Below are 26,029 nucleotides of genomic sequence, written 5' to 3'. Positions count from 1 at the left end.
TGCACCACAGACTGTCCAGGAGTTGGCGGATGCTTTAGTCCAGGTCTGGGAGGAGATCCCTCAGGAGACCATCCGCCACCTCATCAGGAGCATGCCCAGGCGTTGTAGGGAGGTCATACAGACACGTGGAGGCCACACACACTACTGAGCCTCATTTTGACTTGTTTTAAGGACATTACATCAAAGTTAGATCAGCTTGTAGTGTGGTTTTCCACTTTAATTTTGAGTGTGACTCCAAATCCAGACCTCCATGGGTTGATAAATTGGATTTCCATTGATTATTTTTGTGTGATTTTGTTGTCAGCACATTCAACTATGTAAAGAAAAAAGTATTTAATAAGATTATTTCATTCATTCAGATCTAGGATGTGTTATTTTAGTGTTCCCTTTATTTTTTTGAGCAGTGTATATATATATATATATGATATATATATATATATATAGTTTATATGATATATATATGATATTTATATATATCATTACAGTTGTTTATGGATTCCAAGATGGTGAATCAATGACTGTTTACTCTTTCGCTCTCCTTTTTCAGATAAAGTACAACTCACCTAGCACACAGTTGAAACTGATCTCTCACTTTAGTCATGGTATCATAATTTGTCTTCATCTGGTCTATAGCTTTAATTAACTGGTTTCTCTCGTTAATTAACTGGTCTCTCTCATTAGTCACGGCATTGAAACTGGTCTTGTGCCTGGTCTCTCTCGTTAGACATGGCAGTGAAACTGGTCTCTAGATGGTTTCTCTCTTTTAAAGTGACATTGAAAAGGGTCCGTAGCTGGTCAGTCTCTTCAGTTAGGTTATTGTAACTGGTCTGGAACCAGTGTATCAGTGCAGAGTTGGCTGTAAGAAGAGAAGCTAGGGTTTAGATGGTAGAAAGAGCCTATGATTCATGAGCTGTTTGTTATTTTCAGCATTATATGTACAACTCCTTTATCTTTGAAAAACATGCAGTTTAAGATTCTGCAGTTACAAGCATGTCATTACTGTAGTTTGTATAATTTTCCTGATTTTGCTGTCTAACTATATTTCAAAGCTATTTTGTCAGAAATCATTTCACTCACAGAAGAGGTGCAGAGAGACATTGAGTCAATGTTAATTGTACAACACACAGCAGACCAAAGCTCACAGCGACCAGTCTGTAGACTCTTCTCCCTGGCCCTGTATTCTCAGCTCCTGAGACGGTTAGGAAACAGCAGAGGAAGGCACTGAATAACGCCTGTCTACTTCTTGACAATGACATTGATTGCACAACTAGCAAGGCAGTAACCTAATTTGTGTGGTCCCTAAAAACAAAACGCATCCTCATGATGACACATTATAACAGTTTATAACATATATTTGTCCATGGAAGAGGAATTTAGCCTGACAGGATGTTAGGATGTTGGTTTGAATCCAACATCATAACATTTGCACTCTGCATTTAACAGAGTACAATGCAATTTGGATAAGCTGTCTTACCCATTTTTGCTGCCTCCTCTGAATCATTTGCTGCAGTCTTCATGTGTATATCCTTTGTATCCTCAGAAAGGTTTCCATGGTTCACATTGATTTCAGAATTTCCTGCTCTGACAATGTCTTCCATCTCTTGTGATGAAGTATGCGTGGTGACAGTGTGGTTCTCCACAATGGACAAGCTCTGTGATTAAGGAACTTATTTAAGCCAATTGAAAACAGGAAGCTGGTATATCAGGGACAACATTTAAATGTTTTTCTTATCATTATTCTTCCTCCTATATATTGCCCTACCTTTCAGGTCTCAACTTCTGTCAAAGGTTTCATGTGGTTTTGGCACAGAGGAAAAGATACAGTGTCCTTGTTCTTATTGTTATTGATTGATATCCTGGAAAAGTGGTTTCCTCTCCATTGATGTTATAATTTACTGGTAACATTGCTTCCCAGCATGATAATTATAAGTGTCAAAAAACCTGTCATTCAAAGTAGTAGTAGACAGGAATAGAAAAAGTATGTTGGGCTACTACAGTGTTAAATTGTTTTAAATCCATGAGTGATGATTCATTGGAAGATGGTATTTACAAAATTAAACCCTTTACACCAATAGTTGTCACAAGTGCTTTAGTAGGACCTAACCTGGCCTGGACCCCAAAAGATCAAGCAGAAGCACAGTGGCAAGGAAAACTCCCTAGAAGGAAGAAACCTCGAGAGGACCCATAATCAAACATACAGTGCATTCTGAAAATATTCAGACCCCTTCCCTTTTTTCACATTTTGTTATGTTACAGCCTTATTCTAAAATACTAAAATCCTCATCAATCTACACACAATACCCCATAATGACAAAGCAAAAACAGGTTTAGAGTTTTTGGAAAATGTAATAAAAAAATCAGAAATACCTTATTTACATAAGTATTCAGACCCTTTGCTATTAGAATCGAAATTGAGCTCAGGGGCATCTTGCTTCTATTGATCATCTTTGAGCTGTTTATACAACTTCATTGGAGTCCACCTGTGGTAAATTAAATTGATTGGACATGATTTGGAAAGGCACGCACCTGTCTATATAAGGTCCCACAGTGGCATCCATCATTTTTAAATGGAAGAAGTTTGGAACCACCAAGACTCTTCCTAGAGCTAGCCGCCCGGCCAAACTGAGCAATCGGGGGAGAAGGGCTTGGTCATGATTGTGAAAAAATAGCACATTCCACCTCCCACAATCCCGTGGCGCAAGTGAAAACATGAATAATTGATGATGTGGATGATAAAAATGCATGCAACTTTTGTTAAGCACTTAAGCACTACCACTTTTGCACATTTTAAGGCCAGGATCAGCAGTAACCCGCGTTAACCGATAAACACATAGCTTATCATTGCTTTTGTTTAGGCAGTGTCGGAGATGTAACTGAGTTGGAGCTGTCAAATCGGTGATCATCTGCTTTTATGGTCATTGTCACTGAAACCACACCCATCCTAATATCCCACCCCATTAGAAGTTCAAAACGAGAAAGTGTAGGCTATGTATACACTGAACAAAAATACATGTAAAGTGTTGGTCTCATGTTTCATGAGCTGAAATAAGATCCAAGAAATTTTCCAAACTCACACCTTATTTTTTTGGGGAACAAATGTGTTTACATCCCTGTTAGTGAGCATTTCTCCTTTGCCAAGATAATCCATCCACCTGACAGGTGTGGCATATCAAGAAGCTGATTAAACAGCATGGTCATTACACAGGTGCACCTTGTGCTGGGGACAATAAAAAGGCCACTCAAAGATGTGCCATTTTGTCACACAACACAATTCCACAGATATCTCAAGTGTTGAGGGAGAGTGCAATTGTCATGCTGACCGCAGGAATGTCCACCAGAACTGTTGCCAGAGAATTGAATGTTAATTTCTTTAGCATAACCCGCCTCCATTGTCGTTTTAGAGGATTTGCAGTACGTTCAACCAGCCTCACAATCGCAGACCACGTGTAACTGAGGACTATTTATATCTGTAATAAAGCCTTTTTGTGGGAAAAACTCATTTTGATTGGCTGGGCCTGGCTCCCCAGTAGGTGGGGCTAGCTCCAAATTGAATGGGCCTATGCCCACCCATGGCTGCCCATATAAGGAAATCCATAGATTAGGGCCTAATGAATTTATTTCAATTGACTGATTTCCTTATATGAACTGTAACTCAGTAAAATATTTTAAATTGTTGCATGTTACATTTATATTTTTGTTCAGTATAGAAATAATGACACTCAAATAGAAAATAATTAGGCAAAACCAAAATAATAAGGATTTACATTAGCCAATAGCTCAACTCAATCTGTAGCGCTGAAGATCTACGCTATAGCGTGATTTAATTTTAAAGGCAATGTTCCCGCTTGTTCACAGTAAGCTAAACGCTGCATATGTTGGATCAATCGGAAATTACCTTTAAAATTCATTCTTACTAAAGTGCAGATCTTCAGTGCTACGTATTGAATCGAGCCACTAATCAAGTTGTAGATTACATCACACATTCCAGTGTTCGAACTTGTAATGCGGCTGCATTGGATTTCTACAAATGCAACTTGGTGCATCCAATGGCAATGTCTGCGGTAGGTATAACGCTGGGAGCAGCTTGTGGATTTGACAGCTCCAATGAAGTTACACCGCTTAAACAAAATCAATAAGTATGCGTTTGTTACCGTGGGGTACCGCACATCAGATTAAATCCTGGTCTAAATCGCTAGGGATGATTTATGGTCTATAATAAATATAGCCTACATGTATACAGTATTGCACAAAGTCTGCACAACTCAATCTATATACTTTTTCATACTGATTTGTTTGTTAAATAGACTGGAGTAGCATCTGCCAATCTGTCTGTTGAAATATGAAATATGTTATCTTAAACTCTGTTCATCCCTTAATCTTGGCACTGTCACTTCTATTACTCTATATTGTTTGATTGGCACCCATTTACATGAAAATTACATGAATTATTACAGAATGCGCAAGAACTTCATCTGTATTGTGTTGTATTAACTTCAAATCTAATTATTGGCTTTGATCATTGGTCCATTTGCACTAATATGAGCAGACCAATTCTATATGGCTTCAATATGATATGATATTGTATCATTATTTACTGAGCGGTGTTCTCTGCTATACTGTAGGTCTATGTTTCATGCTTTGCCATTGCAGAAGATTCCTTTCTATTTGAGTTCACAGATTAGTAATTGACATGCATTTCAATTTCGGTGGGTTTTTTGAGGTAGGCCTAGGGGCAGGCTACTTTCTCACAGATCCAAAAGTCACATGTTTCATCATTCTAGATCTGTAATGGATCATCATCAAAATCAGGGTGAAACAAGTCCTCATATTCATTAATGTCATTCGGCTCACCAATCTCCCAGAACCTTCGTTTTCTGAGGAAAATATAGACAGAATTTGTTTATATTGTTATTCATTCATATCCTGGAATATGATTCTCCAGTGATGTTTACTGAGAGGTGTTTTCTGCTATAATACTGTAGGTCTATGTTGGTCTTTGTGCTGCACCAACCTCCAGATTTCATTCTCTATGTTTCACTGCATCTCTGTAAATGATGGCATTTAAGACATAACCACAGGCAGATAGGGAACAGTCATTTCAAGAAGTTGGTTGAGTCCAAATGTAGCGTCATACCAAAGAAGAATGAACACACAGATTAGCTTCTTGAGATGGTTCTGAGAGTTTGACCAGAAATTATTAGGTTTTGCAAACCCACAGTTTCATCAGCTGTCCGGATTGGTGGTCTCAGACGATCCCACAGGTGAAGAAGCCAGATGTGGAGGTCCTTGGCTGGCGTGGTGTTATGGGAATTATTTTATCCCTATGATAATAATTTAACAATCAATAAGCTTTGACTAATCCCCAAGGTTTGTAAGACAATGGGTTAGTAATAATTAGGCAAAGACTCAGCATCTGCAAAATGTTCGTAGTTTATTCAGAGAACGTTCTGCCCAACATTGACAAAGAAGTTCATTTTATCCTCTCTCTCCGCTTACGCACACACCTCCACACAAACAGTAGATAACCTACGCACATACATACACACAAACAGTAGATGAATGTATCCCTCCCCGGACTTCTCACAACTGTTAATCACTATCCAGCGCTGTCTTTGCTTTCCCCCCGAGATTACTGAGACCTTGAGAGTTACTCCCATATTTCCTCCAAAGCCTCTCAAAGTTGCTAGGTCAGGTAGAACAAATGTCTACAGTTCTCTTAGGTCCACTAATACACACACACATTTCTCTCCCTCTCCAGCCTCTACTAGACCTTTATGGGACTTACATTCAGTACTTTAACTATTCATTATACATTCTACATCAACTACTAATTACTAATTAGATACGTTTTAGAGTGGATTCTTTACTCATGTACCTATAATCATTTATTTCACTTATCACGTGGTTACACGTGGTCTGCGGTTGTGAGGCCAGTTGGATGTACTGCCAAATTCTCTAAAACGATGTTGGAAGTGGCTAATGGTAGAGAAATTAACATTCAATTCTCTGGCAACATCTCTGGTGGACATTCCTGCAGTCAGTATGTCAGTTGCACGCTCCCTCAAAACTTCTTCTTCTTCTATGGTATATTGGCAATCACACAATTTAACTACCAAAAAAAGTATAAATTAAATAAATCAAACAACTTTTCTGTTAAAAAAATAAAAATAAAACCGATCTGATCCCTACACAGGTTCAAGGAGAACCTGGGAGGGCGGGTCTTCCGGCTCCAGTACCCCTTGCAAGTCTTCAGAGGTAAAATCTTTGAGTCCCAAAAACGTTTATGCCGCAGCCACAATAATATCCAGTTTTTTCCACTTCTTTTAGACTTGTGCTGTACAGTTTATAACTGTGGCAATGAACACAACAAAATCCACATTTTTAACACACAGGGTATCTTTTGTCTGGCAGCAAACATTTTCTACAGGCTGTGGTGTATCCACTACCATATCTTCAAGAGCATCACTTGTTTTCTCAATTATTTTAATCGCCTCCTTATAGGAGATTTGATTGACCGCTCGAACACTTGCCACCTCAATTTCCTTCACCCTTACCGTTCTTCAGTATACTGTTCTTCAGTATACCGTTCTTCAGTATACTCTGTTTGTCTGCACACACTTGAAACATGGCCAAATCCTTTACAATTCTTACACTGCAGTGGTTTGGGTACGAAAGCTCTTATGGCATATCTTACATAACCAAGCTTCACATGCGTAGGTATTTGCTCTTTATCAAAAAAACAACAGGACCGACAGACTTTCTTTTTTCTCTCCATTCACCCAGCTGGTCAGTCGCCGGGCCCCAACCACACCAGGAATTATCTTCAGGCATTCAACCTGAACATCCGTCGTCACCCCTGAGATGACTTCTTTGACGGGTGCTCTACTCCGAAGTTCAGAACACTGAAGTTCTAAAGGTCCCTGGTTCGATCCCGGGTTTCGGCATTAGATGTTGTTCCTTCTTTATGTTCTGGTCTTCCCTGTGGCTCAGTGGTAGAGCATGGTGTGTGCAGCGCCAGGGTGGTGGGTTTGATTCCCACGGGGGGCCAGTACAAAAAAAAAAAAAAAAAAATACATTTATGAAATGTATGCATTCACTACTGTAAGTCGCTCTGGATAAGAGCGTCTGCTAAATGACTAAAATGTAAATGTAAACACACAAGTTCTGTTGTCTGGATTCTTTTGAGGCCACTGCAATCTTCCTCTGATCTTCAGAAATACAATGAATCAAAATAAGGCCACTCCGGGTCACTCTGACAGACCACTTTTCCAAGTGCATACTTCACAATTTTCGACACCTCAAACGGGTTTCCCAAATATGCATCCTTACTCAACAAACACATCCCAACAAGAAGCGATTCATTATCATTTACACATGTGTCCTCCACTAAAAGGTTTGACAATTTCCTTTTTGTTCCAGTTTTTGATACTACTGTTGTCCATTCAGAACATTCGTCTTCACCAAATTTACTCGATGCGCTGCTTAATTCAAACTCAGCATCCACTTCCACCATCTTTCAGGGTCCTGCGATGTCCACTTCCCACCCCTCCCTCAAAACTTGAGAAATCTGTGGCATTTTGTTGTGTGACAAAACAACACTTTTTAGAATGGCCTTTTATTGTCCCCAGCACAAGATACACCTGTGTAATGATCATGCTGTTTAATCATTTTCTTAATATGCCACATCTGTTAGTTAGGTGGATTGATTATCTTGGCAAAGGAGAAAGGCTCACTAACAGGGATGTAAACAACTTTGTGTACAACATTTTTGAGAAATATGCTTTTTGTGCAGATGGAAAATGTCTGTGATCTTTTATTACAACTCATGAAACATGGGACCAACACTTGCGTTTCTATTTTTTTTTTGTATATGTTGGTCTACTACAGTGTTTAATTGTATATAATCCATGAGTGATGATTCACAGGAAAATTGTCTTTACAAAACCCTTTACACAAATAGTTGTCACAGGTGCTTCCGTAGGGCCTAACCCCAAAAGAGCAAGCAGATGACACAACTTTTAGCCGTCCCAGACACCACACTACACCTCCCACAATCCCTTAGTTTGGAGTTTGCGCAATACACAAGTTACAGGGCAGGGTTTGGTTTGTTGTTGCAGAAAAAAGAGGTGAAGAGATTATTTAAGTGAAGCTGTCGTATGAGGTAGGCCATGTTGACTAAATAATCGATTATCTGGCCTGTTTTTGATCCAATTAGATACATCATCTAAAGTCGTTGTTAGCTAGCGAGCCAGTTGCCGGTCATGTTAGCTTGCACCGTTTGCATTTGGACGATTTGCCTAGGTAGCTAACGATCTAGGTAGCTATAATTATATGTTTGTTTTGACACCTAATGTAGCTAGCTAATGTTACTACTGAACGTCTGTGTACTAACGTTTTTGCAAGTAGCTAGGTATGTGGATAACGACAATTGGTTGTATAATGTTCTTGTAGCTAGCTAACGGTTCAGTGTTGTCTGCTCCAAGACGCAGGGACCCTTGGGGTTCCTAGAATTGAGGCAAAACAACGTTTCAAACATAACTGGCTAAAACAGATGGCTAGTTGCTAGATAACGGTGTCTCTAACATCACTTGATAATGTAACAGGGTATTCAACATAAGAATGCCACACACAGGCACATACATTTATACTGACTCTACACACACTCACATACATGTTGAGGCTACCCTGTTTATCTTATATCCTGTTGCCTAGTCAATTTACCCCTATACATATCTACCTCCATCCAGTATCCTTGCACATAAATATGGTATTGGAACTGACCCTGTATATAGTATGCTTGCTTAATTCTTATTTCTTTTTTTCTAGTATTACATTGTTGGGTTTTGAGTTTGCAAGAAAGGCATTTCACTGTAGTTGTGTATGTTACATTAACCTGAAACTTTTAACAGCCAGTGTGAACAAGGAATTTGCAGACACTAAGTCCCTCAATCTTGGCCTACACATGAGGTGTCCACATGCTCAAATGTGCGTTGATTTTGGGCTTGCATATAGATGATGTTAGCTGCAAAGTGAGAGTGATAGATCTATACTTGTTCAGAAATATGCTATAACCATTTTAGAAAATTGTTTGAATAATAGCATAGGCCATATACGATGACATGCTCTTTCTAACATTTAATGTTATGAGCAAAGCAAAGCTGATGCTCTCTAAATCAGGGCTCTCCAGTTTTTCACTCCAACCCTATTTTATATAGCGCACCTGATTCTAATAATTAGCTGGTTGATAAACTGACTCAGGTTAGTTACAACTGGGATTGGATAGGAAATGTACAGGAGGGTAGCTCTCAAGGAACAGGGTTGGATAACTAGCAGATTGTAACAGGCTAACATGATGCTCCATTTTCCATAAACAGCCAGTAGCAGCAGTGTAAAAATAAATAGGGGGGGTGGTGTCAATGTAAATAGTCCGGGTGGCCATTTGATGAATTGTTCAGCAGTCTTATGGCTTGGGGATAGAAGCTGTTAAGGAGCCTTTTGGTCTGAGACTTGGCGCTCCAGTACCGCTTGCTGTGTGGTAGCAGAGAGAACTGTCTATGACTTGGGTGACTGGAGTCTTTGACAATTTTTTGGGGCTTTCCTCTGACACCGCATAGTATATAGGTCCTGGACGGCAAGAAGCTTGGCCCCAGTGATTGGCCGTACACGCTACCCTCTGTAGCGCCTTACGATCAGATACCGAGCAGTTGCTATACCAGGCGGTGATGCCAACCGGTCAGGATGCTCTCAATGGTGCAGCTGTATAACTTTTTGAGGATCTGGGGACCCATGTCAAATCTTTTCAGTCTCCTGAGGGGGAAAGGGTGTTGTCGTGCCCTCTTCACGACTGTCATGGTGTGTTTGGACCATGATAGTTCGTTGATGTGGACACCAAGGAACTTCAAACTCTCGACCCGCTCCACTACAGTGCCGTCGATGTTAATGGGGGCCTATTCGGCCCGCCTTTTCCTGTAGTCCACAATCAGCTCCATTGTCTTGCTCACATTGAAGGAGGGCTTGATGTCCTGGCACCACACTGCCAGGTCTCTGACCTCCCAATCGGCTGTCTCATTGTTGTCGGTAATCAGGCCTACCACTGTTGTGTCGTCAGAAAACGTAATGATGGTGTTGGAGTCGTGTTTGGCCATGCAGTCATGAGTGAACAGGGAGTACAGGAAGGCACTAAGCACGTACCCCTGAGGGGCCCCAGTGTTGAGGATCAGAGTGGCAGATGTATTGTAGCCTACCCTTACCACCTTGGGGTGGCCCGTCAGGAAGTCCAGGATCCAGTTGCAGAGGGAGGTGTTTAGTCCCAGGGTCCTTAGCTTAGTGATCAGCTTCGTGGGCACTATGGTGTTGAATGCTGGGCTGTAGTCAATGAACAGCATTCTCACATAGGTGTGCCTTTTGTCCAGGTTGGAAAGGGCAGTGTGGAGTGTGATTGAGATTGCGTCATCTGTGGATCTGTTTGGTCGGTATGCAAATTGGAGTGGGTCTAGGATATCCGGAATGATGCTGTTGATGTGAGCCATGACAAGCCTTACAAAGCACTTCATGGCTGCTGACGTGAGTGCTACGGGGCTACGGGTAATCATTTAGGCAGGTTACATTCGCTTCCTTGGGCACAGGGACTATGGTGGTCTGCTTGAAACATGTAGGCATTACAGACTCAGCCAGGGAGAGGTTGAAAATGTCAGTGAAGACACTTGCCAGTTGGTCCGCGCATGCTTTGCGTACACGTCCTGGTAATCCGACTGGCCCCGCGGCTTTGTGAATGTTGACCTGTTTAAAGGTCTTGCTCACATCGGCTACCGAGAGCATTATCACACAGTCATCCAGAACAGCTGGTGCGCTCATGCATGCTTCAGTGTTGCTTTCCTCGAAGCGAGCACAAAAGACATTTAGCTGATCTGGTAGGTTCGTGTCACTGAGCAGCTCGTGGCTGGGTTTCCCTTTGTCGTCCGTAATAGTTTTCAAGCCCTGCCACATCCAACGAGCATCTGAATCCTACTACACGGGCTCTATCTTAATTGACGAAGCTGGTGACTGAGGTGGTATACTCCTCAATGCCATTGGATGATTCCCGGAACATATTCCAGTCTGTGCTAGCAAAACAGTTCTGTAGTGTAGCATTTGCGTCATCTGACCACTTCTGTATTGAGCGAGCCACTGGTACTTCCTGCTTTAGTTTTTGCTTGTAAGCAGGAATCAGGAGGATAGAATTATGGCCAGGTTTGCCAAATGGAGGGCGAGGGAGAGCTTTGTATTACATTTACATTTACGTATCCATCTCTGTTTGCGGAGTAAAGGTGTTCTGGAGTTTTTGTTCCCTCTGGTTGCAAATGTGACATGCTGGTAGAAATTAGGTTAAACAGATTTAAGTTTGCCTGCATTAAAGTCCCCGGCCACTAGGAGCACCGCTTCTGGATGAGCATTTTCTTGTATTATACAGCTTGTTGAGTGTGATGTTAGTGCCAGCATCGGTTTGTGGTGGTAAATAGACGGCTATGAATAATATAGATGAGAACTCTCTTGGTGGATTGTGTGGTCTACAGCTTATCATAATGTACTCTACCTCAGGTGAGCAATACCTCGAGACTATTTTAATATTATATATCGCATAGCTGTTAGTGACAAATAGACACACACCCGCCCCTCGTCTTACCAGACGTAGCTTCTCTGTCCTGCCGATGCATGGAAAATCCCGGCAGCTCTATATTATCCATGTCGTCGTTCAGCCACGACTCTGTGAAACACAAGATATTACTTTTTAATGACACATTGGTAGGATAGTCTTGATCGTTTATATCATCAATTTTGTTTTCCAATGATTGCACGTTGGCCAATAGAACGGATGTTAGGGGAGTTTTACTCACTCGCCTACGAATTCTCAGAAGGCAGCTCGGCCTCCGCCCCCTTTTTCTCTGTTCTTTCTTCACGCAAATGACAGGGATTTGGGCCCGTTCCTGAGAAAGCAGTATAGCCTTCGCATCGAACTCGTTAAAGAAAAAATCTTTGTCCAGTTCGAGGTGAGTAATCGGTAATCAGGCCTACTGGACATCGCTGTTCTGATGTCCAGAAGTTATTTTTGGACATAATAGACGGTAGCAGCAACATTATGTACAAAATAAGTTTTAAAAATATGTTACAAACCATGTGAAAAAACTAACAAAATAACACTTTTGATTAGGAGCCCGTAAAACGGCAGCCAACCCCTCCGGCGCCTTTCTGTATCATAAGGGCATTCCGCATTGTTACAAAATTTGGGACGTGCATGTCGATGCGTTACAGAGCTTGATTTGGCCTCTGGAGGCTTTGCAATTGCGCCAAATCCTCTGACCACATTTTCAGATCAAGCATAAATTGGCTTTAGTCTAGGCCACCGCAATGGATTAGTTCACTGAGATGGGCGCAAATGTATACAGTACCAGTCAAAAGTTTGGACACCTCATTCAAGGGTTTTTCTTTATTTTTACTATTTTCTACATTGTAAAATAATAGTGAAAACATCAAAACTGTGAAATAACAAATATGGAATCATGCAGTAACTAAAAAAGTGTTTAAAAAAATTAAAATATATTTTAGATTCTTCAAAGTAGCCACCCTTTGCCTTGATGACAGCTTTGCATACTCTTGGCATTCTCTCAGCTAGCTTCACAAGTTCACATGGAATGCTTTCCCAACAGTCTTGAAGGATTTCCCACATATGCTGAGCACTTGTTGGCTGCTTTTCCTCCAAGTCATCCCATATCATCTCAATTGGGTTGAGGTCGGGTGATTGTGAAGGCCAGGTCATCTGATGCAGCACTCCATCATTCTTCTTCTTGGTCAAATAGCTGGAGGTGTGTTGGGTCATTGTCCTGTTGAAAAACAAATGATAGTCCCACTAAGCACAACCCAGATGGGATGGCGTATCGCTGCAGAATTTTGTGGTAGCCATGCTGGTTAAGGGTGCCTTGAATTCTAAATAAATCACCGACAGTGTCACCAGCAAAGCATCCCCACATCGTCACACATCCTCCTCCATGCTTCACTGTGGGAACCACACATGCAGAGGTCATCCGTTCGCCTACTCTGTGTGTTACAAAATCTCAAATGTGGACAGATTTCCACAAGTCTAATGCGCCATTTCGGGGCTCCCAAGTGGCACAACGGTCTAAGGCACTGCATCTCAGTGCTAGAGGTGTTACTTAATTTACATTTACATTTACGTCATTTAGCAGACGCTCTTATCCAGAGCGACTTACAAATTGGTGCATTCACCATATGATATCCAGTGGAACAACCACTTTACAATAGTACATCTATATATTTTGGGGGGGTGAGGGTAGGGGGGAGGGTTAGAAGGATTACTTAATCCTATCCCAGGTATTCCTTAAAGAGGTGGGGTTTCAGGTGTCTCCAGAAGGTGGTGATTGACTCCGCTGTCCTGGCGTCGAGAGGGAGCTTGTTCCACCATTGGGGTGCCAGAGCAGCTAACAGTTTTGACTGGGCTGAGCGGGAACTGTGCTTCCGCAGAGGTAGGGAGGCGAGCAGGCCAGAGGTGGATGAACGCAGTGCCCTTCTTTGGGTGTAGGGACTGATCAGAGCCTGAAGGTACGGAGGTGCCGTTCCCCTCACAGCTCCATAGGCAAGCACCATGGTCTTGTAGCAGATGCGAGCTTCAACTGGAAGCCAGTGGAGTGTGCGGAGGAGCGGGGTGACGTGAGAGAACTTGGGAAGGTTGAACACCAGACGGGCTGTGGCGTTCTGGATGAGTTGTAGGGGTTTAATGGCACAGGCAGGGAGCCCCGCCAACAGCGAGTTGCAGTAATCCAGATGGGAGGTGACAAGTGCCAGGATTTGGACCTGCGCCACTTCCTGTGTGAGGCAGGGTCGTACTCTGCGAATGTTGTAGAGCATGTACCTACAGCATCGGGTCACTGCCTTGATGTTAGCGGAGAACGACAGGGTGTTGTCCAGGGTCACGCCAAGGCTCTTAGCACTCTGGGAGGAGGACACAATGGAGTTGTCAACCGTGATGGCGAGATCATGGAACGGGCAGTCCTTCTCCGGGAAGGAAGAGCAGCTCCGTCTTGCCGAGGTTCAGCTTGAGGTGGTGATCCGTCATCCACACTGATATGTCTGCCAGTCATGCAGAGATGCGATTCGCCACCTGGTTATCAGAAGGGGGAAAGGTGAAGATGAATTGTGTGTCGTCTGCGTAGCAATGATAGGAGAGACCATGTGAGGATATGACAGAGCCAAGTGACTTGGTGTATAGCGAGAATAGGAGAGGGCCTAGAACTGAGCCCTGGGGGACACCAGTGGTGAGAGCACGTGGTGCGGAGATGGATTCTAGCCACGCCACCTGGTAGGAGCGACCTGTCAGGTAGGACGCAATCCAAGAGTGAGCCGCGCCGGAGATGCCCAACTCGGAGAGGGTGGAGAGGAGGATCTGATGGTTCACAGTATCAAAGGCAGCAGATGGGTCTAGAAGGATGAGAGCAGAGGAGAGAGAGTTAGCTTTAGCAGTGCGGAGAGCCTCTGTGACACAGAGAAGACCAGACACCCTGGTTCAAATCCAGGCTGTATCACAACTGGCCGTGATTGGGAGTCCCATAGGGCGGTGCACCATTGGCCCAGTGTCGTCCGGGTTTGGCCGGGGTAGGCCATCTTTGTAAATAAGAATTTGTTCTTAACTGACTTGCCTAGTTAAATAAATAATGTCAATTTCTCGTGTTTCTTGGCCCAAGTAAGTCTCTTATTGGTGTCCTTTAGTAGTGGTTTCTTTGCAGTAATTCGACCATGAAAGCCTGATTCATGCAGTGTCCTCTGAACAGTTGATTTTGATGTGTCTGTTACTTTAACTCTGTGGAGGATTTATTTGGGCTGCAATTTCTGAGGTTGTTAACTCTAATAAACTTATCCTTTGCAGGAGAGGTAACTCTGTGCCTTTTCTGTGGCGGTCCTCATGAGAGCCTTTCATAGCGCTTGATGGTTTTTGCGACTGTCTTGAAGAAACTTTCAAAGTTCTTGACATTTTTTAGATTGACTGACCTTCATGTCTTCGGATAATGATGAACTGTCATTTCTCTTTGCTTATTTGGTATTGGTATTTTATTAGGATCCCCATTAGCTTTTGCAAAAGCAGCAGCTACTCTTCCTGAGGTCCACACAACATGAAACCTAATACAGAATGACATTATTCAGAACATCATTAGACAAGGACGGAACTACATACATTTTTAAAAAGGCACACGTAGCCTACATATCAATGCATACACACCAACTATCTAGGTCAAATAGGGGAGAGGCGTTGTGCAATATGAGATGGAAGGAAGTTCCATGCAATACTGTGTTTTCTTTCATTTGTTCTGGATTTGGGGACTATGAAAAGACCCCTGGTGTTATGTCTGGTGCGATAAGTGTGTGTGTCAGAGCTGTATGTAAGTTGACTATGCAAACAATTTGGGATTTTCAACACATTTATGTTTCTTATAAAAAGAAGTGATGCAGTCAGTCTCTCCTCAACTCTTAGCCAAGAGAGACTGACATGCATAGTATTTATATCAGCCCTCAGAGCAAAACGTGCCACTCTGTTCTGGGCCAGCTGCAGCTTAACTACGTCTTTCCTTGCAGCACTGGACCACACAACTGGACAAAAATCAAGATTAGACAAAGCTAGGGCCTGCAGAACTTGCTTTTTGGAGTGTGGTGTCAAAAAAGCAGAGCATTTCTTTATTACGGACAGACCTCTCCCCATCTTTGCAACCATTGAATCTATATGTTTTGACCATGACAGTTTACAATCTAAGGTAACGCCAAGTAATTTAGTATCCTCAACTTGTTCAACAGCCACACCATTCATTACCAGATTCAGCTGAGGTCTAGCACTTAAGGAATGATTTATACCAAATACAATGCTCTTAGTTTTAGAGATGTTCAGGACCAGTTTATTACTGGCCACCCATTCCAAAACAGACTGCAACTCTTTGTTAAAGGTTTCAGTGACTTCATTAGCTGTGGTTGCTGATGCGTATATAGTTGAATCATCAGCATACATGGACACATGCTTTGTTTAATGCCAGTGGCGGGTCATTGGTAAAAATAGAAAAGAGTGGAGGGCCTAGAGAGCTGCCCTGCGGTACACCACACTTTACATGTTTGATATTAAAGAAAACCCTTTGAGTTCTATTAGATAGCTCTGAATCCACAATATCGCAGAGGTTGAAAAGCCATAGCACCCAAGTTTTTTTCAACAATAGGTTATGGTCAATAATAACAAAGGCTGCACTGAAATCTAACAGTACAGCTCCCACAATCTTCTTATCAATTTATTTCAACCAATCAGTCATTTGTGTCAGTGCAGTACACATGCTGAAAGTCTGTGGTTAATTTGTTTACAGGGAAATAGCATTGTATTTGGTCAAACACAATTTTTTCCAACAGTTTGCTTAGAGCTGGCAGCAAGCTTATATGTCTGCTGTTAGAACCAGTAAAGGCCGCTTTACCACTCTTGGGTAGCAGAATTACTTTGGCTTCCCTCCAGGCCTGAGGACAAAGACCTTCATCTAAGCTCAGATTAAAAATATGACAGATAGGAGTGGTTATAGAGTCAGCCACCATCCTCAGTAGCTTTCCATCTAAATTGTCAATGCCAGGAGGTTTGTCATTATTGGGGTGTTCTTGCCATTATATGGACTTACCAAATAGGGCTATCTTCTGTATACCACCCCTAACGTGTCACAACACAACTGATTGGCTCAAATGCATTAAGAAGGAAAGAAATTCCACAAATTAACTTTTAAAACCTCTACGGGAACGGTGTGTCCCCCGCGGGACGGTTGAGTTAACGTGCGCTAATGTGATTAGCATGACGTAAGTTAGAAGATTTCCCAGGACTTAGACATGTCTTTATATGGGCAGAAAGCTTAAATTCTTAACCTCTTACATCTAGACGTTCCGCTAGCGGAACACCTGCTCCAATATCCAATGATAGGGCGTGGCGCGAATTACAAATTCCTCAAAAATACAAAAACTTCAATTTTTCAAACGTATGACTATTTCACAGCATTTTAAAGATAAGACTCTCCTTTATCTAACCACACTGTCCGATTTCAAAAAGGCTTTACAACGAAAGCAAAACATTAGATTATGTCAGCAGAGTACCAAGCCAGAAATAATCAGACACCCATTTTTCAAGCTAGCATATAATGTCACAAAAACCCAGAAGACAGCTAAATGCAGCACTAACCTTTGATGATCTTCATCAGATGACAACCCTAGGACATTATGTTATACAATACATGCATGTTTTGTTCAATCAAGTTCATATTTATATCAAAAACCAGCTTTTTACATTAGCATGTGACGTTCAGAACTAGCAAACTTCCGGCGAATTCACTAAGAATTTACTAAATTCTCTCACGATAAACGTTCACAAAAAGCATAACAATTATTTTAAGAATTATAGATACAGAACTCCTCTATGCACTCGATATGTCCGATTTTGAAATAGCTTTTTGGTGAAAGCACATTTTGCAATATTCTAAGTACATAGCCCAGGCATCACGGGCTAGCTATTTAGACACCCGGCAAGTTTAGCACTCACCAATATCAGGTTTACTATTATAAAAGTTTGATTACCTTTTGTTGTCTTCGTCAGAATGCACTCCCAGGACTGCTACTTCAATAACAAATGTTGGTTTGGTCCAAAATAATCCATCGTTATATCCGAATAGCGGCGTTTTGTTCGTGCGTCCCAGACACTATCTGAAATGGTAAATCAGGGTCGTGCGCATGGCGCAATTCGTGACAAAAAAAAATCTAAATATTCCATTACCGTACTTCGAAGCATGTCAACCGCTGTTTAAAATCCATTTTTATGACATTTTTCTCGTAAAAAAGCGATAATATTCCGACCGGGAATCTCCTTTTAGCTAAACAGAGGAAAGTAAACAAAGCTTTCGGTCGACGCGGGCACGAGCCTGAGTCTCACAGTACTGTAACCAGCCACTACCCAAACGCGCTACTTTTTTTCAGCCAGAGCCTGCAAAGCCACGATTCAGCTTTTTACCGCCTTCTGAGACCCTATGGCAGCCGTAGGAAGTGTCACGGGACAGCTAAGATCCTCACTCTTCAATAAACAGAGACAAGAAGAACGACACCTTGTCAGACAGGCCACTTCCTGCCTGAAACCTTGTCAGGTTTTTGCCTGCCAAATGAGTTCTGTTATACTCACAGACACCATTCAAACAGTTTTAGAATCTTTAGGGTGTTTTCTATCCATATGTAATAAGTATATGCATATTCTAGTTACTGGGTAGGAGTGGTAACCAGATTAAATCGGGTACGTTTTTTATCCAGCCGTGAAAATACTGCCCCCTAGCCATAACAGGTTAATCTAACTGGACTGTCCAATTTACAGTAGCTATAACAGTGAACAAATACCATGCTATTGTTTAAGAGTGCACAACAAGAAACTTATCATGGCAACTGGTTTGATACATTCATCTCTGAAGTTAAATAATGTACTTACATTCAGTAATCTTGCTCTGATTTGTCATCCTGAGGGTCCCAGAGATAAAATGTAGCATAGTTTTGTTTGATAAAATACATTTCAATATTCAAATGTAGGAACTGGTTTCTTCAGTTTAAACCCCTGCTGTGTCTGGACAAAAAATATGAAAAAATAGGTCAAATCATGACTGCAGTGATCTTCAAGTCGGAAAGTAGGAGCTCTAGAAAGATGCCCGAGTTTCTTAGTTGAATAACCGTTCAAAACCATTTTCCCCAGTCGAAGTTCGTTTTTTTCCCTGAGTTCCCAGTTGTCTTCCAGGAACATACATCTCTGTATGTTCCTAGGATGTCTTGAACACACTAAAGTCGGAAGTCCGAGATTTCCGAGTTCCCAGTTGTCTAGAATGCAGCATAAGGGTTGGAGAGCCCTGCTCTAAAAATGTAACTGTGTGATGTGACTGGTGATGTCACTGGTTGCTTGGTGTGCTCCTCCTTGCCATGAATAAAATCTTCCCTAAATAGAGGCTGTATAACATGCTCTTTAACATGAGACTTGGAGCAAAGTGAACCTGCTGCTCTCTGTAACTGTTCTCCTGTGTGGTGTGATGTCACAGGTTGCTAGGTGTGCCCCTCCCTGCGATGAGAGTTGACCAGGTCCCCAGCACCCCCTCCTGCAGTTGATGGATCTGCAGCTGGTCTGGAGATGACAGACAGTGTCAGGGCCTTCCTCCGTAATGTTGCGACGGTCAGACAGCAACCCAACACACCCCGTCTGTCCACACACAAGTGATAGGCCTACACGTGGGGTTAAAGGAGGGTACAGCTATCATGAGTCTGAATCATGAGCTGGTGAACCAACTAGCAAGCTCTGTTTAGATCTATTGGGAATTGTGTTCTGGTTCAATTGATGCCATCCACTTGGCCCATTAGACATTTCGTCTAATAAGTTAGTATGTTTTTACACTAGACAAATTAAACATTTTAATAAAGTTTAAGCTTTTTCTTTTGTGTTTTTTCTTGTTTGCTTTAGAGCAAACGTTGCTTTTGGGCAAAACCATAGTAGCCTACATTTAATTGCTTAACCAAATGTTTACCCTTGTTGTTTACCTTGAACCTCATCACCTTACTTCCAGATGATGATCTCCTCCACAAAAGCAGTACAAAGATTAGCCTTGTTTTTTTGGTTTAGTTCAAGTGTTTTTATTTCAACTGTGCTACTAGGTAACCAAGTGAATTTAAGCACAAGTTACCTGACTTCAATGATATTAAGATACATTTTGTATTTGCAACACCGCTTTGGATTTAAAAGGAACTTTTCCACCCATGTACGTATACACATACCAAGTCTATCATACAGTGTAGTGTACAACATTAGAAGAATGTGCTGTGTTGATTTTCTTTATAAGGCATTTACCCTAGTCTCACTTTGAATTTTCTGTGTGTCCTACAGGGGATTAAGGACTCCATTTTGGGGATCGGAACTATCTCCAAGCTGGATGCCCGCATCCAGCAGAAAAGGGAGGAGCAGCGAAAGAGGAGAGCCAGCGGGGCCCTGGCTCAGAGACGGGCCCAGAGTGTGGAACGCAAACAGGAGAGGTAGACACTGGCAATTACGACTTTAATACCCTATTCACACTGCCGAGCCAAGCTGGACTGGTTTCAAAAACCCCAGTTTTTGGAACCGTGCTGGAAAGGGTGAGGTGGAAGAAAAAAATCAGAGACAGCACACTTCTGTTTTGGTTGGCACGATATTGTGGGTATAAAAAAGGGTATACGTGTTTTCTCCCTCAGCCCGAGGAGCTATTTGATACATATCACAAAAGGGTATTATTAACATTCCTCCCTATCTAACCTGATATGCTCTTTCTAGTTGTGACAGGTTCATATTAAAAAACTTTCATATGGATCGTTGTGTGCTGTCCAGTGTTAACAGTAGGCTTAGGCCTATACCTTTTTGTGCTTATTAATGGCAATGGTGGATGATAATGTGTAGTCATACTCTCTCTTTCAGTGAACCCAAATTAGCCAGTAGGATTTTTCAGTGCTGTGCGTGGAATGGGGGAGTGTTCTGGGTAAGAAACATACTTTTCTATATTTTAAAACTGTTTGAAAAATGCATATCATGCAAATACTGATTTTTCTATGAGGGGCAGAGAAGTAATACTACAAAGACATTGTTCATGTTAGTAATACCTCCAAATATTTTTGCAGCTCAGTCTGTTCCTCTTCTATCGGGTGTTTATTCCACTGCTGCAGACTCTGACAGCAAGAATTATCGGTATGCCTGCCTGGAACTGTGGGGAGGGTTCACTCCATTATCACATGCTTCATAGTGATTTGTTAATAACAGTGGTAAAACCTGTCACTCAAAGAGACATTTCCTGACAGGTGACCCCTCACTCCATGGTAACGTGTGGTCCTGGCTGGAGTTCATATTGACCTCCGTGTTCAGTGCTCTCTGGGTGCTCCCTCTGTTTGTGCTCAGCAAGATAGTCAACGCCATTTGGTTCCAGGTGAGGCCTCTGTTAGTACACAGGTGATGACGTAGATGTTTTGTGGTTGTCGTTGTAACAAGGGTGGGATATAGCTGGTCAAGGACAACTGTTGCTCAGTTGGCACCGGAGAGCACTAGTCGTACAGTGGCTTGCAAAAGTATTAACCCCCTTTGGCATTTTTCCTATTTTGTTGCCTTACAACCTGGAATTAAAATTGATTTCTTTGGGGTTTGTATCATTTGATGTACACAACATGCCTACCAATTTGAAGATGCAAAATATTTTTTGTGAAACAAACAAGAAATAAGACAAAAAAGAACTTGAACTTGAGCGTGCATAACAATTACCCCAAGAGACTTGCAGCTGTACATCTCAAAAGCTTGGCACATCTAGCCACTGGGATTTTTGCCAATTCTTCAAGGCAAAACTCCTCCAGCTCCTTCAAATTGACATTTAAATGTTTCCCCTTAAACCACTCGAGTGTTGCTTTAGCAGTATGCTTAGGGTCATTGTCCTGCTGGAAGGTGAACCTCCATTCCAGTCTCAAATCTCTGGAAGACTGAAGCAGGTCTCCCTCAAGAATTTCCCTGTATTTAGCGCCATTCCATCATTCCTTCAATTCTGACCAGTTTCCCAGTCCCTGCCGATGGAAAAACATCCCCATAGCATGATGCTGCCACCACCATGCTTCAGTGTGGGGATGCTGTTCTCGGGGTGATGAGAGGTGTTGGGTTTGCGCCAGACAAAGCGTTTTCCTTGATGGCCAAAAAGCTCAATTATAGTCTCATCTGACCAGAGTACCTTCTTCCATATGTTTGGGGAGTCTCCCACATGCCTTTTGGCGAACACCAAACGTCTTTGCTTATTTTTTTCTTTAAGCAATGTCTTTTTTCTGGCCACTCTTCCGTAAAGCCCAGCTGTGTGAAGTGTATGGTTTAAAGTGGTCCTATGGACAGATACTCCCATCTCTGCTGTGGAGCTTTGCAGCTCCTTCAGGGTTATCTTTGGTCTCATTATTGCCTCTCTGATTAATGCCCTCCTTGCCTGGTCCGTGAGTTTTGGTGGGCGGCCCTCTCTTGGCAGGATTGTTGGGGTGCCATATTCTTTCAATTTTTTTACAATGGATTTAATGGTGCTCTGTGGGATGTTCAAAGTTTCGGCTATTTTTTTATAACCCAACACTGATCTGTACTTCTCCACAACTTTGTCCCTGACCTGTTTGGAGAGCTCCTTGGTTTTCATGGTGCCGCTTGCTTGGTGGTGCCCCTTGCTTTAGTGGTGTTGCAGACTCTGGGGCCTTTCAGAACAGGTGTATATATACTGAGATCAAGTGACAGACAATGTGACACATAAATAAAGTCCACCTATGTGCAATCTAACTAATTATTTGACTTCTAAAGGTAATTGGTTGCACCAGATCTTATTTAGGGGCTTCATAGCAAAGGGGGTAAATACATATGCATGCACCAATTTTCCGTTTTTTTATTTTCTATAATTTTTTTAAACAAGTTATTTTTTTCACTTCACCAATTTGGACTATTTTGTGTATGTCCATTACATGAAATCCAAATAAAATTTGATTTAAATGATAGGTTATAAAGCAACAAAATAGGAAAATGCCAAGGGGGATGAATACTTTTGCAAGGCACTGTATATACATAGTTTTATCATAAACCAATTACGGTCTCTATTGACGATGTGTATAGCTTTCCAGCAATGTTCAGGCGATGGAGTAGTGGCTTTAATACAGTTGAATGAATGCTTGGCTATGCTTTCCTTTTTGTCTCACAGCAGTAACAGATTTCCAATGTGTTGTTGCTATGCTATCTATATTCCCTTCCAGTGTTTTTTTAAACGTTATTGCCCGAGGATCTTTTGAGATGATAACATGTGTCACACAGTGAAACAGGAGGTTAACATGCCCTCTGGTTGTCTGCTGTAGGACATAGCTGACCTGGCGTTTGAGGTGTCTGGTCGGAAAGCCCAGCCCTTCCCCAGCGTCAGTAAGATTATCGCTGACATGCTCTTCAACCTCCTCCTCCAGGCCCTCTTCCTCATTCAGGTAGTACAGCAATCGACGTTCCCATGTGTCTTCAAGTTCACAAAGAAGGGTTCACTAAGGTTATGTTGGAATGAAAACATACAGGGGTCTTTGGGATCAACGCTGAGAGCTTTAATTCATTACATCCATTGGTTAAAGTTAATAGTCATGTACTAGCTCATCATCTTGTCTTTGTTGTGGTCCACTAGGGTATGGTTGTGAGTCTCTTCCCCATCGATGCCATTGGACAGATGGTCAGCCTTCTTCACATGTCTTTGCTCTACTCCCTCTACTGCTTTGAGTATCGCTGGTTCAACCATGGTGTGCCTCCTTTCTACTCAGATGTATTTCTTCTCAAAGTATTTAGCTCATTTTACGTAATAGGAACTGAGCAGAATCTCAACCCATTTGTAACCGTTTCATCCAAGGCATTGAGATGCACCAACGGCTGTCCAACATTGAGAGGAACTGGCCCTACTACTTTGGCTTTGGTCTCCCCATGGCTCTATTGACTGCCCTCCCCTCTTCATATATTATAAGGTAACGCCACTTGTATCCCCTCTTTCAATCCAAGCACGAGACTCTTCCAATATGCAGACTTTCAGTTCTACTGATATACCAAATAATTTGAATGATCCACTCAAATTATATATTTTTCTGCTTTAGTGGCTGTCTGTTCTCCATCCTCTTCCCTCTGTTCATCATCAGCGCTAACGAGGCCAAGACCCCAACAAAGTTATAGTGAGTATGGTGCACTGCAAGCCCTAACAATGACCAGTGATCAAACAGATTCACTGTGTAACAAGAACCAGTGAAATCCTCTTCCGTGCTCACTCACTCTCTTCCCCCCCGTGTCTTTTCCACACAGTCACTTCCAGCTGCGCCTCTTCTCTCTGGTTGTGCTGATTAGCAACAAGTTGTTCCACAAAACGGTCCACCTACAGTCGTCCTTGACTTTGTCCACTTCCACCGAGAAGCTGCCCCCCTCTCCCCACGCCTCACCTGGCCGCCAGAGACCCCTACCCTCCCAGTGATGGCCACCAGGGGGCGACAAAGGAGCGGCTCAGCAACTGCTTATTAAACAAATGGAGGAGCAGTTGATTCTTTCTGTGGACAGGAAGAGGAATGATGTTTGTTTGGTTAAAGGGGGGGTTTATGTGATTTTAATGATTCTACCACAGCCCTTCATATTCTTTTGGAGCACCTGCAAGTTGTGTTTTTAATGGGAATGACGAATGAGATTTGACTGCCCTGTCCCTCACACTCATATATTTTTCTCATGTATTTTGTTTAATAGTTTTTTTTATGTATGATGTGCCATTTGAGAGCTTTAAATACAGCACAAGCTGTCATATACATTTTTTTTTTCTGCTCTTTTCAATTCCAACTCCAATGTTTGCTATCTGTTGTTTGTTTAATCTGTTTATCACCCAGTGACGGATCGCAGACTGATTTGTATAAAACACTTGATGTGGAAGAGAAAAAGGAAAAGGTTACGTTTTTGCCAGGACTGATGTTATCAATGCTTGACTTGGATTGATATACGTGCCGTGCCTGTGTTCATTTTGGGTGACGGTACTGTTTAGGTGCAGGAGCTCCACAATACTTATGAGATAATATTTTATAAGAGAAACAGGAGCTCAAGCAGTAGAAAAGGTGTGTGACCCAAAGAAGCCTGTTCTGCTTTTCCATTGAAGGGGGGGACATGTTTGCGATGTTCAAAAGTAAAGCACAAGTGTAATTTTTTTCTGTGTTGCAAGTGACATTCCTTTCACCCTGATAGGATGCTGTTTTGTTCATGAATAGCTGTTTCGCTGTAAAGCCAGGGTGACACTGCTACTCCTCTGGCCCAGGAATAAGCTTGTGCTGTGAAAACAAAGGGACACTATTTATTCCTATAAGGGCTTTATTTAGAGGAATTTTAATTTTTACACTTTCAGCATGGGAGCTGGGCCTGTATCCATGTAGGCTGCAAAATACCAATTAGTGGAAAAAAGATCAGAATTGGGTTGCCTGTGTAAACACAGCCAAAGTGTCGCTGAGTGTCGCAGATCTAGGATCTGTCCATACAATCTTATATTCATTATGATCTAAAAGTCCACACTGATGCTAGATCAGCACTCCTGTTCTGCAACGCTTTGTGGATACAGGCCCTGATCTAAACATCACGCTATAAAGGAAGAGTATCCTTACCTAAAAAATCCAAATATGAAATCACTGGTTGTTGTGTGGTGATAAGTGAAGTTAGCTGTTTTAAGGAAGCGGTTTTCTATAGGGGTGTATTAGGCTGCGTTTACACAGGCAGCCCAATTCTGATATTTATTTCACTAATTGGTATTTTGACCATCTCTGAAAAAAGTTGATGTGATTGGTCAAAAGACCAATTAGTGGGAAAAAGATCAGAATTGGGCTGCCTGTGTAAACACAGCATTAGACAGGTGAAGCTGTGTCTGCTGCTGGGTCAGATCAGATGAAACTGCCAAACTTCTTTACTACTCTGTTTGACTCACTTCTGCTTCGAATCAATTGCACACCAAGGACAGTAGTGTAGGAACTAGGAAGATGTCACTGAGCTGAACTTCTGACAGATTTTCTCTTGAAGTAACAGACAGGGGAGAAACCCTGTGTGTTTATGTTCCCCCTTGAGCAGTGGCAAATACAGGGCTTCTTGTTTTACATGATGTCACTTGGCTCTAATGTTCAACCAAAACCTTACCAAGGGGATTACCATCATCTAGCTTTCACCTAGTCATTAATCTCATGGGTTGCGGGGGAAGGGGAAGTGTTTTTGAAACGGTATGTAGTAATTGTAAGATGTGCATAGTGTTTATGTATGCAGATTGATATTTGTGAGGTTGGAGTAAAAGTATTGCCTAAATAAAATTGGTCAGTATACATTACATCTACTTGGAAGTAATCTTGATTGACCCCAATTTATTTTGTCTCAAATGTTATTCATTGGTTAGCTGCTTTGTTGCTCAATGTTTCCCACCCA

At 42.0% G+C, this 26,029-nt stretch overlaps 1 protein-coding gene across 5 annotated transcripts; it reads left to right on the top strand.

Moving 5' to 3' along the window:
* Nucleotides 1–8,051: 8,051 nt before the first annotated feature.
* Nucleotides 8,052–25,971, top strand: LOC106567936 (etoposide-induced protein 2.4 homolog). 5 transcript variants are annotated; one of them, XM_014137852.2, is made up of 11 exons: nt 8,052–8,161; nt 19,113–19,243; nt 19,949–20,094; nt 20,510–20,570; nt 20,710–20,776; nt 20,887–21,011; nt 22,936–23,055; nt 23,244–23,355; nt 23,463–23,574; nt 23,701–23,775; nt 23,903–25,971. In XM_014137852.2, the coding sequence occupies exons 2-11, from the start codon at nt 19,202–19,204 to the stop codon at nt 24,066–24,068; spliced, it is 1,026 nt and encodes a 341-aa protein (XP_013993327.2). In that variant the 5' UTR covers nt 8,052–8,161; nt 19,113–19,201; the 3' UTR covers nt 24,069–25,971. The 5 variants fall into 5 exon arrangements, with proteins under 5 accessions (XP_013993327.2, XP_013993325.2, XP_013993326.2 ...); XM_014137850.2 differs by having other exon boundaries at nt 20,492–20,570; XM_014137851.2 differs by having other exon boundaries at nt 8,128–8,301; nt 20,492–20,570.
* The last annotated feature ends 58 nt before the right edge of the window (nt 25,972–26,029 follow it).

The sequence above is a fragment of the Salmo salar genome, chromosome ssa13 (assembly GCF_905237065.1).
Source record: "Salmo salar chromosome ssa13, Ssal_v3.1, whole genome shotgun sequence".
In the NCBI taxonomy this organism is placed as follows: Eukaryota; Metazoa; Chordata; class Actinopteri; order Salmoniformes; family Salmonidae; genus Salmo; species Salmo salar.
The sequence above is the reverse complement of the archived record's forward strand: the minus strand, read 5'-3'. Positions and strand labels throughout refer to the sequence as shown.